At 47.0% G+C, this 14,432-nt stretch overlaps 1 protein-coding gene across 7 annotated transcripts in view; it reads left to right on the forward strand.

The window, feature by feature from the left end:
* Positions 1-14,432, forward strand: part of PAQR5 (progestin and adipoQ receptor family member 5) — a 61,954-nt gene that overhangs the window by 33,696 nt on the left and 13,826 nt on the right. For all 7 annotated transcript variants that reach the window (XM_083184408.1, XM_083184407.1, XM_083184412.1 and 4 more), the window contains 2 exons: positions 12,138-12,343; positions 13,325-13,451. In XM_083184408.1, coding sequence (XP_083040534.1) covers positions 12,138-12,343; positions 13,325-13,451 — 333 coding nt within the window. The remainder of the gene's footprint in view (positions 1-12,137; positions 12,344-13,324; positions 13,452-14,432) is intronic.

The following is a 14,432-nucleotide window of genomic DNA, read 5'->3' on the forward strand; positions in this document are numbered from 1 at the left end:
GTACAGAACATCTGTACTCCAATATTGTCTAATTTCTGGCTTTAACTATGCCCATATGTAACACCAGACCCCAAAACGTCATCATCTCTACTGCATCTACAGGGGTCCACCTAGCAAATGATGACGTGGGGTTTTGAGCAATAAACTGCTGGGCATATAAATTACTTTGGTCCACCATTAAATTTATAAAATCATCAGAGAAAAATACTTTGAAAAAGTCAATTTCTTTGAGGCCTGTAGTATCAAATTGGATTCCTGGGTTGGCCAAAAACTCAGGAACCTGGGGCTCAAAATTGTCTGGTGGTGGGGTCCATACGGGATCAATCATTTGGGGGGGGGGTCTCAGCTGCTCTACGGGGGTGTCTTTGAGGGGGTCCCTCATCACTAGAGGAGGAAGAGGAGCTTAAGACGAATGCAAATTCATCGCTTACATCACTGGCTGTGTCAGTGTCAGAGGCAATAAGGGCATATGCCTCCTCCGCTGAAAACAGTCTTTGGGATGATTGGGACATTTTTATTATTTTTGTGTTTGTGTAAGTGTAGTGTTTCAACACGTGTATAGTGTAGGGGGGGTACAAACTTTATTTCAACACGGGGGGTATGTAGTGTGTATGTAGTGCTTAAAAGAAAAAAAAGAAAAAGCTCCTGCGCCAAAAATTGAGCACAGATGTTGGTCAGTAACGTCCGTCACTGATCAGCGCTCAGCGGCCACAGGACACCCACAAAATCACTGTGGGTGTAAAAAAAATTTAAAAAAAGACCCCACAGCACCCTCCAAAAAAAATAAATAAAAAAAAACTGCTGATCAGTCAAAGGCAACAGGAATTTGATTAAAAAAAAAAAAATTAGATCAACCCTGTGCCAAAAATGCTGATCAGTGATGTACGTCACTGATCAGCGCTCAGCGGCCACAGGACACCCACAAAATCACCGTGGGTGTAAAAAAAATTAAAAAAAAAAAGACCCCACAGCACCCTCCAAAAAAAAAAAAATTAAAAAAAACTGCTGATCAGTGATGTAACACTGATTAGCAGTGAGGGGCAGCAGGCGCACAACTTTTGGTGCAACCTGACGGGGTATATATATATATATATATATAAAAAAAAAAAAACCTGCACCCCAAAAAAGTTGCTGATCAATTAATTTATACTGATCAGCACAAAAGGGGGGCAGCAGAGACAAAATTATATTACACAATGACGCTGCAGCAGCAGCACAAAATTATATTACACAATGACGCTGCAGCAGCAGCACAACAACCAGGAAGCACCAGCAGCAGGCAGCACGGATGCCACCACACCACCAACGCTGATCAGGTCAGTATAAGAGGACAGATGGGCACGGAGACCGCTCTGCACGCTGTTCCTGACCGGAATGGCGGCTGCAGGGCTGTCTCCGTTATTTTCTCTGAGGTGTAATGGCTGTGATTGGTCCGTCGGTCCGACGGACCAATCACAGCCTTGGGGGCAGGTGGGGTGAGGTGGGGTGACCACCAGTGACCCCTTTACACCCGGTGGTGATTGGTGCTGTACTTAACAGCACCAATCACCACCGATCCCTGTGTTACCGAGCGCCGTTATTCGCTGGTACACAGAAAACGCTGCAATTGGCTGTTCACATTTGAACAGCCAATCGCAGCGATCGCCGATGGGGGGGGCATCGCTGTTCCCCCTGGGCAATGAGGGAAGATGTCTGCTGTCAGGGACAGCAGCCATCTCCCCTCTGTCACCGCGTCTATAGACGCGGTGACACTTTAAATGCATGACGTACATTTATGCCATGTGTCGGGAAGTACATCCCGACCATGACGTAAATGTACGTCAAATGTCGGTAAGGGGTTAAGGTGTGCTGTTGAAGCTTTTTAGAAGCAGCATATAGAAACAGACAACCTTGAGGACCGTAGATGTAGTGGTCGGCCAAGTAAACATAGTGTAGTCAGATGAAAGACATATTTTGCTTGTACTTCCCTTCGAAATCTTCAGATGTCCAACAGTGCCATAAGCTCGGAACTGGTAGAAAACAGTGGGACGCAGGTAAAGCCATCTATTGTTCGAAGAAGTTTGACCATAAGTGGTCTTCATGGAAGAATTACGCCCCAAAACTCATACCATCAATATGGTTACAAGGCCAAGCGACCCAACTATACACGAAAACATAGGAACTGGGGTGCAGAAAAATGGCAGCAGGTGCTCTGGGCTTATGAGTCAAAGGGGAGTATTCAATCCCTTCTGCTATGTCCGATAAGCGGGCACCTATTCAATGCTGTCTTGCCCCGACAGCATTGAAGAGGCAGATCGACAGAACAGGCCCAACTTAAAAGCTGTTGGGCCCGTTTTGTCGATAACAATCCCGACAATCCACGGCCATTTACATGGACACGCCCTCTTTTCACTGATCGATTTAGTAATATTGCTTTGATTGAGTTATCTCTTCTGTTTATTGGGTTTGCAATTTGGTAATTGCTACAAATAAACTATTTACACTTCTATATTTTTAAAGAAGTTTTCTACAACTGCCTAAAACTTTTGTACTGTACACATATTGGTTACCATGGGGTACTCTTACTTATCTGATATCTATATGGGGAAGTTGTCATTCCCAGATTCACATGTACATTTGTTCTGATAATCTTTGTTTTACAGCAGCTCTGTTAATAAATTAAGTATAACTGACATACCCCAATAAGGACTGCTAAAGCACCTCCCACATCAATGGAAAGTAGTATCCTAGCCTGCCTTTACTATACCAACCCATATACATTGCTATATAACAGAGTAACCGAGTACAGGTTGAGTATCCCTTATACTTATACCTGGCACTACTGGGGAAATGATATGTAACTGGCACTACTGGGGAAATGATATGTAACTGGCACTACTGGGGACATGATATGTAACTGGCACTACTGGGGACATGATATGTAACTGGCACTACTGGGGACATGATATGTAACTGGCACTACTGGGGACATGATATGTAACTGGCACTACTGGGGACATGATTTGTAACTGGCACTACTGGGGACATGATATGTAACTAGCACTTAATATGTGCAAGACAATGATTGCTTAGCATTCAAATTCAGTATCTGAGATAGTACACAAACTTTGTTTTAAGTTTTTAAACCTTGTTCCATGCACATAGAAAATATATTTGTGTGCATTTCATGTTTTTGATGCGCTTGTACAACATAAATGCAAGATACCTCAAGATAACTAATTCAAATATACAAATATTCCAAAATACGGAATAATCCGTTACCCAAAATGCTTCTGGTCTCAAACATTTTGGATATGTGATACTCAACCTGTATAGCTGAAGTACATAGCATACATGACATGTGTACACTACCAGTGGTCGAAGTGGAAATTTTGAAGTGGGGGTATGGAAAAGTAAAGAGTGAATATAGTGCGCACCTTCGGACACCCCCCTGTCCATCAACGTCCTCTGCCAGACTGCCCCGTTGTACAGGGGTATTACAAAAGCACAATATGTGCTGCTGAGTGATCAGAGAGCATCCTGAGGGGGAAAAAAAACTTTTTTTTTATCTTCAGATTAAAGTGGGGGTATGCCATACCCCCTTATACCGCCCCACTTCGACCACTGTACACTACTGTATAAAAACATAGGTTTCTGCTACTGAAAATTTGTATTATACAGTATGTGGCCATTCTGTGCACTGCAGCTAATATTGTAAGCATAATAAATGTCATTGTTTATTTGCATTGAAAAAATATTCTGCAGACATTGTTTGAAATCGAGGGACCTTTTATTTGAAATGAGATCTCCTTGTTGATTTAAAGTACATTACAACTGCTTAATAAGCAAGGTGCAATACAGCTATAGTTTATCTGATGTAGTTCATACTTGCCAACTGTCCGATTGTCAGGGAGACTCCCTGAAATAGCAGCAATCTCCATATGGCTATATGCATTTTTAAAAGGTTAATATGGAACCACCCGTAAAACACAATACATGAGCAAGCCCTGGAGAGTATCATTTATTTTCATCAAGTAGATCTTACTAACAGCTTTGGGGGCTCATTTATGTTTGGATGTAAGCCATTTTATGACACAACTCTGTAGCAGTACACATCCACACTTATAGGGTAACTTTCACCTCTCCTTGAAATGCTTTTTCAAAAGTAGGCATGTATGCGTTAGCAGCATACTTGCCGACTTCTCAGCAGCCCTTTGCGGGTGAGAGCAGCTTGTTATAGTAAATAGGGGGCGTGGGAGCTCTCAAATGTAATTTGGATAGCACTGCCTATGGCCCGCCCCATTTGTGGTATGTAAATGAGGTGGGCCATGGGTGGAGCAATTAAAATTACATTTGAGAGCGTACGTAGCACTACATTTTTAGTGTGTGTGTGTGGGGGGGGGGTGGGGGCACAGCCTGAGAAACCCTATTAAAGAACAGCGGGGAGCAGAGGGAGAGAAGCAGGAGGGAAGCATCCAGCCGCTAGCTTACCATCTGATCTGCGGTGCTGCCCCGTGCTGTGCTGCCGCTGCCAGGGTTATGACCGTGTCCAGTCCAACAGAACCCCAGCTGGCCACTGCTGCTCCCGCGGCCGCGCTGTACTGCTGCTGCCGCTGCTAGGGCTATGACCGCGTCCGGTCCAACAGAACCCCGGCCGGCATTTAATAGGACAGCAGCAAGGTCGCAGTCAGCCCCTGTACTACGTGACTTGTGCATGCGCAGTCAATGTTTTTTTTGCCAAGCATGCTAAAAAGCCGGGAGGAAACAACATATTCCCAGGAGACAGGATCAAAAAGCGGGATACTCCCGCTAAATGCGGGAGGGACGGCAACTCTGGTTAGCAGTGGTGTAGCTAGGTGCCCGGAGCAAGGGCATGTTTTGCGCGCCCCTCCCCCCGATTTGTAGTAGGCAGGGCTCTTGCACGGCGAAAAGGGGGCATGGCCTAACATTATACCACACACCGGTATGCCCATTGCACATTTTAGCGAACTTTGTAATACCCATTACACATAAAGCCACATGCCGTAATGCCAATTACACATAAGGCCACACATGATGCCCATTACATACTATATAACACACCGTAATACCCATTACATACTATATAACACACCGTAATGTCCATTACACATAAAGCCACATGCCCTAATGCCAATTACACATAATGTTACACATGATGCCCACTACATACTATATAACACACCGTAATGCCCATTACATACTATATAACAAACCGTAATGCCCATTACACATTTGACACATTAGTGCCACTTACCTACATGCTCATTGCTAGGAACTTCATGCTCGATGCCAAGGGGCCTTCATGATCATTGCCAAGGGGGACTGACATAGCTCGTTGCCAAGGGGGACTGACATAGCTCGTTGCCATGGGGGACTGAAATAGCTTGTTGCCAAGGGGGACTGAATCCAGATCGGCTCTTCTGCCCTCTGCTGTGCCTGACTGCCGCCAATATTTTCAATTCAAATCTCCCGCTGGACCGATACCCAATATGCGTTTGCGGTCCAGCAGCCAGCAATGCTGCTTCTGATTGGCTGCTGGACCGCAAGCACCTATTGGCTAGCGGTCCAGCGTCAGACTTGGATTGAAAATAGCGGCGACAGCTGGGACAACTGGGAGTTTGCAGTGCACGGCTTCGGTGCCCTGTGATCTTTCGGTGCCCGGAGCTCATGCTCCGCCCTCGCTACACTCCTGAGCATTAACAAACAATTAATATACAGGTAAACTAATTTATGCTGTAGAACATATTTTTTGGAATTTGCCTTTCACAGCTTTCCAAAGTTAGGAGGTTATGCAAAGGACAAAGGATTTTGAATTGTGGTTTGAGTTTTATTGTGAAAACCAATAGCCATGTTCTAGACTGCACATTGGATGTGGTTTGAAGTTTTGCCTTTGAAAAACATATCCACATAAGGTTCCTTGGTACTGGACAAAAAAGTACAATTTCTTTTTTTCAAAAAGGGATGGTACAGACCATAAAAAATGGTACTGTACTGGCTCGCCAACTGTCCATCGAAAGTATAGGAAGTTGGACACCCCCCTTTCCAAATTTGTACTGCCTTCTGCCCTTCAGATGTTGGAGGGTATGTATCCAATGTATGGTGGTTCACTGGTTTTCAATCTACAGTGAGCTACATTTATTAACTTCTATAATATAGATGTTGTTGGAGAGATGATGGGTAATGGTGGTGTAGGGACGCCTCAGGGCGTAATGGGAGCATAATTCCTGAAATGGTTGAAATGAGACCAAATACTTCAAGCCAGAGCCACATACATTCGGGGGCAAGATCTATTCACATAATCGGTTTAATAGTCCTGTTGTTGTTGTTGTTGTTGTTGTTGTTGTTGTTATGAGTTGTGTCTTGTACACAGATCTCTCTATTACATTTCTCCTACCGCAGCAGGGGACACTGCAGTACTGACGTATGAGATAGAGTGGGTGCGTAGGAGGAGTCGGCACTTAAGTGAAAATTTCGTCTGTGGCTGGCTCCTCCCCCCTCTATCTCCCTCCAGACCCCAGTCTTAAAAAAGTGCCGGAGGAGTCGGTCTCCTCGGCAAGGTCTCCTCAGGAGACTAGGTTTTTATTTGTTTATTTTACTTTCATTCGTTTTTAGTATATGACACAGGCAGCCCTGAACAGGGTGCCTGCTTCGTTGGAGGCTCTGGAGGGTCTGGTCGGTACTGCGTGCAGCTCCCTTCCAGTACCCAGCCACCGGAGCATCGGCTCCGGGGACCCGCCGCAGCTGCTTTTGGCTAGCATTACGGGTCCACGGCGTTTTCCCCCTCAGCCAGAGCAGGTGGTGCGATGCACCATACAGGGGGCGGCCAGAGGAGCGCGCTGGCCGGGCAGTATCGTCGCAGCGTCAGCGCGACGATGATGTCATCAGTGTCCGGCGGGCGCGGGAAGAAGTGGCTTGTGGGAGGTCCTTCTTCCGCACAGACGCCATTGCCAGTGGAGAGGTGACGGCTGCTACAGAGGTCCGCAGGCTGGTTCACTTTCCTGCGCAGTCTTCAGTCAGCGCTGTCTTCCGTTTCTACAGGGGTACTGTGAGTAACGGAGGATTTTACACACACACGCATTGGGAGGGTTTGTGGCTCCTCTCTCCCTGTTGACACCCAGGCCCTAGGCTTTTAATCTAAGGGGTGTTTTGTGTTTGGTGTGTGTGTGTGAGTGTGAGCCTGTGTGTCTATGTGTTTTACTGGGACACCTGTGCAGTTATGGCTGGAAAGGGTACTTCTTCCAAGGCAGCTGTTAAGCTGTATGCTTGCAAGAGCTGCAAGGGGCAATATACACAGCACATGAAGGGTGTTACACTCTGTGCTCCCTGTTATGATTTATCAAAGGCTTCTGCATCTGTAGTTTCCCCTCAGACTCCTCAGTCTTCTGTGGATCCTATTCACAGTGTGTTAGCTAATTTAACTGCTGAATTGGTGGCCTCTAGGAAGGACAGGGAGCTGATGCAGTCTCAGCTTTCCAGCATGGCTGCAGCGGAGCCTGTTTGGGCCAGGACACTTATTTCTTCTGTGGATTCTCTGTCTCAGTCACTGGCTGGCACTACACAGAGGAAGCCTCCTTCACCGGTAGCTACCAAAAGGAAGGCAGGGGTGTCTTTGGCTATCCCTCATCATTCAGATGATGATGATGGCCTAGAGGTTTTAGAGGATGGTGAGTATGTAACTCCACAGGTTCAGGAGTCTCCTCAGGAGTTTTTAGATGAAGAGGACGCTCAGGGAGTGGACGGCCTTATCAGGGCCGTTAGGTCTACTTTAAATCTAGAAGAGACGCGGGCTCCGCCTCAGGTTTCTATTTTTGGCCGTGTACAGAAGACGCCAGTGTATTTTCCAGACTCGGCTGAGCTGGATAACCCGCTATTAGATATCTGGAAAGTTCCGGATAAGAAATTTCAAATTTCTTCTCGCATTAAGTCTCTCTATCCTTTTTCCCCTGAATCCAGGGAAAAATTGGAGGCTCCGCCTACTCCGGATGTGTCTCTTTCCAGGCTTTCAAAGAAGACGACTCTTCCAGTCCCGGGGGCGGTCGGCTTGAAGGAGGCGCCAGATCGGCGGTTGGATACTACCTTAAAAACTATCTTCTCCACAGCGGGGGTTTTGTTAAGACCAGCGTTGGCTTCCGCTTGGGTGGCTCGGGCCATGGAGGTATGGGCCTCTCAGCTGGTGTCTGGTTTAGAGCAGGACAGTCCTAAGGAGGATTTGTTGTCCTTGGCTGAATTTATCAGAGATGCATCCACTTATATAGGGGAAGCGTCTGCAGACGTGGCGTCCCTTGGAGCAAAGGTTTCGGCTTCAGCTGTTGTGGCCAGAAGGGCCGTTTGGCTGCGGCCGTGGCAGGCTGAGGCTGAGATTAAGAAGGCGGTTGAAGCTCTGCCTTTTTCAGGCGATATGTTGTTTGGTGCGGAACTGGACAAACTTATCGCCCAGGCTACGGGGGGCAAGTCAGCATTTTTACCCTCCTCAGCTCCGCCTCCAAAGCGCCAATTTGTGGCGCCTTCCTTTCGGGCCTTTCGTGGCCCATCAGGTTTCAGAGGTAAGGCAAGGGGGGCTTCTCTTCTTTCAGAGGCCGTAGAGGAAGAGGTGCCAGAGTGGCCCCAACTGCGCCCGCCACTGCCCGCAGGCCAGATCCCAAGGCCACTGACAAACCAGTGGCATGACGGTCTCGCAGCCCACGTGGGGGATCCCATTGTGGGCGCACGTCTGTTGCAGTTTGCAGAAATCTGGAGGTCCCACTGCAGGGATGCGTGGGTTCTGGACAGCATTTCCCAGGGATACAAACTGCAATTCGCGTCGACCCCCCCCCCCCCTCAAGATTTTTTCGGATAGGTCTGCCAAGGAAAGAGGAGGAAAGTCAGGCTCTGCGTGGATCCATCCAGGGTCTTTTAGACGCAAGAGTAGTGGTTTCAGTCCCTGCATCACAGCAGGGCAGAGGTTTCTATTCCAGCGTCTTTGTGGTGCCCAAGCCGGACGGCTCGGTGCGGCCTATCCTAAATTTAAAGGATTTAAACCTCCATGTTTGTTATCAGTGGTTCAAAATGGAGTCCATTCGGTCCGTGGTGGCGTCTTTAGAAAGGGGAGAATTCTTGATGTCATTAGACATCAAGGATGCATACCTGCACGTACCAATTTGGGAACCCCATCAGTGTTTTCTGAGGTTTGCAATAGAAGATTGCCATTACCAGTTTCGGGCTCTTCCATTTGGCCTGTCTTCGGCCCCCAGAGTTTTTACAAAGATCATGGCGTGTATGATTGCAGCACTCAGACTCCAAGGAATAACAATTATTCCGTATTTGGACGATTTGCTGATCAAAGCGCCAAGTCGGGAGAAGCTGGTAGAGCACGCCATGGTGACTTGCAAATTTTTGGTAGACCATGGTTGGGTTCTAAATTTCAAAAAGTCTCATCTAACACCGTCAAGGAAACTAAAGTTCCTGGGGCTCATTTTGGACACAGAAAACGAGACTGTCTCGCTTCCCTTGGACAAGGTGCGAGCTATTCAAAGGATGGTGGGACACGTTTTGTCTTTACGAAGGGTGTCAGCACACACATGCACGCGTTTACTGGGAATGATGGTAGCCTCTTTCGAGGCTCTACCGTATGGACGTTTTCACACAAGAACTTTTCAAGAAAATCTTCTGTCCCAGTGGTCGGGATCCCACTTGGAGATCCACAAAAGAATTCTTCTTTCAAGGGAGGCGCGTCTGTCTCTGAACTGGTGGCTGTCAACTTCTCATCTTTTGAAGGGCCGAAGCTTCAGACCATGCATTTGGACTATTCTTACGACGGATGCCAGCCTGAGAGGTTGGGGAGCTGTGACCCAGGGTTATACCTTTCAGGGCCGTTGGTCTGTCCAGGAGGCCAAGTTATCGATAAACATTCTGGAGCTCAGGGCCATCAGGTTGGCACTCCTTCAGGCCCAAGACCTGCTCAAGGGTCTGCCAATAATGATCCAGTCCGACAATGCGACCGCGGTTGCGTATATAAACCGTCAGGGCGGGACGAAGAGCAGGGCAGCAATGAAGGAGGTTCGTCCAATTTTGCAATGGGCAGAAGCTTATGCGTCCAATCTCACAGCAGTGTTCCTTCCTGGGGTGGAGAACTGGCAGGCGGATTACCTAAGCCGCCAGGATTTTCATCCGGGAGAATGGACCCTAAATCCAGAAGTTTTCCAACTCCTCACACGTCGGTGGGGGACTCCTCAGATCGACATGATGGCGTCCAGACTGAATCACCAACTTCCTCTTTACTGTGCCAGATCGAGAGATCCGGGAGCCTGGGCGGTGGATGCATTCTCGATCCCTTGGAATTTCGACCTCATCTACATCTTTCCTCCGTTTCCCTTGTTAGCACAGGTACTCAAACGGATAAAAAGAGGGTCAGCTTCAGCGATATTAATAGCCCCAGATTGGCCGAGAAGGGCTTGGTATTCGGACTTGAAGCTTCTTCAGGCCGATGTTCCGTGGCGTCTGCCTTTCAGGGAGGATCTGTTGCAGCAAGGACCGTTCGCCTACCCAGGCTTGACGCAGCTACGTTTGACGGCGTGGCTGTTGAAGCCGACCTGTTAAAAAGGCAGGGTGTTCCAGTGACAGTAATTCCCACCATGCTCAGGCTAGGAAGGAGGTAACTTCCAAGCATTATCATCGTATTTGGAAGTCTTATGTGGCATGGTGTCAGAGGAAGAAGGTGGATAGGGCGGTTTTTCAGCTGCCTCGCCTTTTGGAATTTCTTCAGGCAGGTCTGGACAAGGGCCTTCGGTTAGGTTCTATTAAGGTCCAAATTTCCGCCTTGTCTGTTTTTTTTCAACAGGAAATTGGCACTCATTTCGGAGGTGCAGACCTTTCTTAAAGGAGCTTTACGGTTGCAGTCTCCGTATGTTCCACCGACTGAACCTTGGGATTTGGGGCTCCTGTTGGAGTTTCTCAAATCTGAGTCTTTTGAACCTCTGGATTCAGTGGACTTGAAATGGTTAACATGGAAGACTCTGATGCTCTTGGCTTTGGCTTCGGCTAGGAGGGTTTCAGAGCTGGGGGCTCTGCTTTGTCGTCCTCCTTTCTTGGTTTTTCACAGAGACCGTGCAGAACTAAGGACTAATCCTAAATTCCTTCCCAAGGTAGTCTCTTCCTTCCACGTGAACCAGCCGATCGTGGTTCCGGCCCTGTCTGGGTCTTCAGAGAGTTTGGATGTCGTAAGAGCATTACGCATCTATGTGGATAGGACTGCTCCTTTTCGGAAGACGGAATCTTTATTTGTTTTGTTTGGGGCAGAAAAGAAGGGTTGGCCAGCGTCGAAGCAGACTCTGGCCAGGTGGTTGTGCCTTACTATTAAGGAAGCGTATGCAAAAGCCCGCGTTCAGGTTCCGCCAAATATTTCTGCCCATTCTACCAGATCGGTCAGTACTTCCTGGGCGGCTGCCAGGGGAGTGTCACTGACTCAGGTTTGTAGAGCCGCCACATGGGTAGGCTCCAACACCTTTGCTAAATTTTACAAGTTTGATAGGTTTGCCAGGGAAGACTCTTCCTTTGGCAGAGCTGTCTTCAGGATCCTCAGCGCTCGCCCTCCCGGGTGTAGTGGCTTTGGTATCATCTCATACGTCAGTACTGCAGTGTCCCCTGCTGCGGTAGGAGAAACAAGGAATTTGGTACTTACCGATAATTCCCTTTCTCCGAGGCAGCAGGGGACACTGCACGCCCGCCCAGCGCTTTGGTCCCGTTTAGCAGTCCCGTTCCTGCCATGATTGTTTGGGGGTCCTGCTAGTTCTGTATTTTTACAGATTGTATTATTTATCTGTATTGTTTGGTTTCAAGAATGCATGACTGTGGTTGAGGTGTTTACCTAATATTCTTTGTTTTCCAGTCTGTGGTTCCGCTTTGCCTGTCCCCTTCCTCTCTCGGTCACGTTTTTTAAGACTGGGGTCTGAAGGGAGATAGAGGGGGGAGGAGCCAGCCACAGACGAAATTTTCACTTAAGTGCCGACTCCTCCTACGCACCCACTCTATCTCATACGTCAGTACTGCAGTGTCCCCTGCTGCCTCGGAGAAAGGGAATTATCGGTAAGTACCAAATTCCTTGTTTCTATCTCTAGTAATTGTCATTGCTTTCTGTGTAACAACATCCCATCTCTTTACAGGTACTTCTTATGGCGAATGCTGTCTGTCCTCTCTTCTCCTGGAGCCCTGCATGACCCGTATCTGTGGCCGCTGCTCGTTTACCTCTTGTCATGCTGCATCTACCCACTGATGTCCACCTGTGCCCATACCTTCAGTGTCATGTCAACCCAAGCCCGGCACATCTGCTTTTTTCTGGACTATGGGGCTCTGAGCTTGTACAGTCTGGGTAGGAAATTGACTAAAGATGCATTCACATTACAGGTATATAGAATAAATGACTAACCAGTATGGGGCACTGCAGCTTGAAGCCCCACCAGCAATGAGCTGATCTATGGTAAATTCAAAAATCTATAATGGGGACCCCAGGGGGAGATATTGATGTTGTGGCCTGTGGGCATTGCCACAGTGTTGATAGGTGTTGGTAAGTTGTGCCGTTCTTGCAGTTGTGACCCTTGGGATTCTATTAGTTATTTTAGTTGTTGCCCTTTGGATTCTACTGGTTGTTGGGGATTTTGAGATCAATGAAAGTTCTTTTAACATCCTTGAAAGCTGATCTTCCTATTCACCTAGTAGTGATAATGGTAGCAAGGTGCTGATTGGGCCATGGCACTATATTAGTACAAGTACTCCACGGCACTATGTTCTTGCTGCTGATTGCAGGCTGCATCAATAAAGTACCTTGGTGAGTGTGATCAGCGTTTGTGCGCAATTTACTGATAAATGCTCAGTTGTGTGAACATCAGCATTGTGTACAAATCTAAATCAGGCTCTTTGTCTTTTGGAAATAGACTTAAAGGCTGACTCTTACCCGTTTGTTGTGAGTATATGTATATGTTTTTGCAGCCAGCATATCTATATGGGGCCTGCTGGGCCCTAGGTGGATGCCTAGGTTGCCTTGTGGGAAATCCGCTTCTGGTCTTACAGCAAAGGCTACAGTAGAGGATGTATTATTATGCTGTACAATGGTTTAGGAATACTCCGTATTTGTTTTTCATGTATGCTTATCTCCTGGCCCAGCAATATAGCTGTGATCTCCCACCTCCTTAGACGTGGTCATGCCTTGTTTATCATTTCTGATGTCATGCTAAGGAATTGCCTCGTGATCATGAGTACACATCGCCGTATATGACATATTTCATATGCTCTTGAACCTGCTTGTCTGTCCTTTCTGCCATTTTATCACAGAATTCTGGTTTCTACTTTTCAGGATCGGCAATAGCTTACTCTGCGTATGTGTTCCCGGATCGGTGGATCAACGGCACCTTTCACCAGTGGTTTGTGTCATGTGCTGTTTTCAATACCATCATCTGTACTGGAATGGCGTGTTATTCCAGGTATGTGTGCTCTAGAGCAACAGGGATGTCAAATCATATGAGGTTGGCTCAATAAGTACCTGTGTTGAAGACAGGTGGAGCTGCTGAGGAACGTTGGTATTACTACCATCTTTTAAACAACACCATACCAAATTTCAGACTGATTCATGGGGTAGTTTTTTTTGTCCGTATGACAATGCACCAGGTCCCTCATCCGGATTTGTTGCTGCCAAATTGCATGAATTGTGCTATGAATTTTTGTTTTTCCCCGCAAGCCACGTTTGCAAGTTAGGGAACAGAAAGAAGTCGCAGGGAGCCAAGTCAGGCGAGTACAGTGGATGCGGCAACAATTCATAGTGTAACTCATGCAATTTGGATATTTTTTCCTAGCCTGCCTGGGCAATGTAACATTTGTTGTATTCATTATACAGGGAAAGACACACTCATCACTTGCAGCCCATAGACACAGACCTGTCTGAGACTGCACTTGTTGTGCTCACAAAAAAGTGTACAAGGAAATATCACTACTTAGCCATCTATGCTACTGTCTAATAACTTATTTTCTCCCAAATTATGAAGTGTAAACGCAATTATTAAAGAAACCGTTCACCGACACTTTTTAGATTCCACCCTGTTCACCCACCGCTTCGCTATCTCAGGCCGATTGCATGTTAGCGCTATTTACCTGTCTTTCAAGTCCTTATCTGACATCTGTGCTCACTTACCACAGTATAGGAATAAATTATGACTACATAGAAAGGCATGATCCATTTACACTGAGGGTGATGGTTCAACAACATTTTTCTTGGCATTATTGAACTGTTATGTGTTATTTTTTTTTTTTTATAATAATAAAAAAAAGACCATAGACCGTTTAGGAGTTTCTGTATGACTGCGGGCCTTATTCTGGTTCACTCCTTCTGAAAAATTCCTTCTTAGATGGACAAAACCATGTGCACTGCAGGGGGGGGGGGGGGCAGATGTAATGTGCAGAGAGAGTTA

Source organism: Crinia signifera, chromosome 4, assembly GCF_055691185.1.
Source record: "Crinia signifera chromosome 4, ASM5569118v1, whole genome shotgun sequence".
In the NCBI taxonomy this organism is placed as follows: Eukaryota; Metazoa; Chordata; class Amphibia; order Anura; family Myobatrachidae; genus Crinia; species Crinia signifera.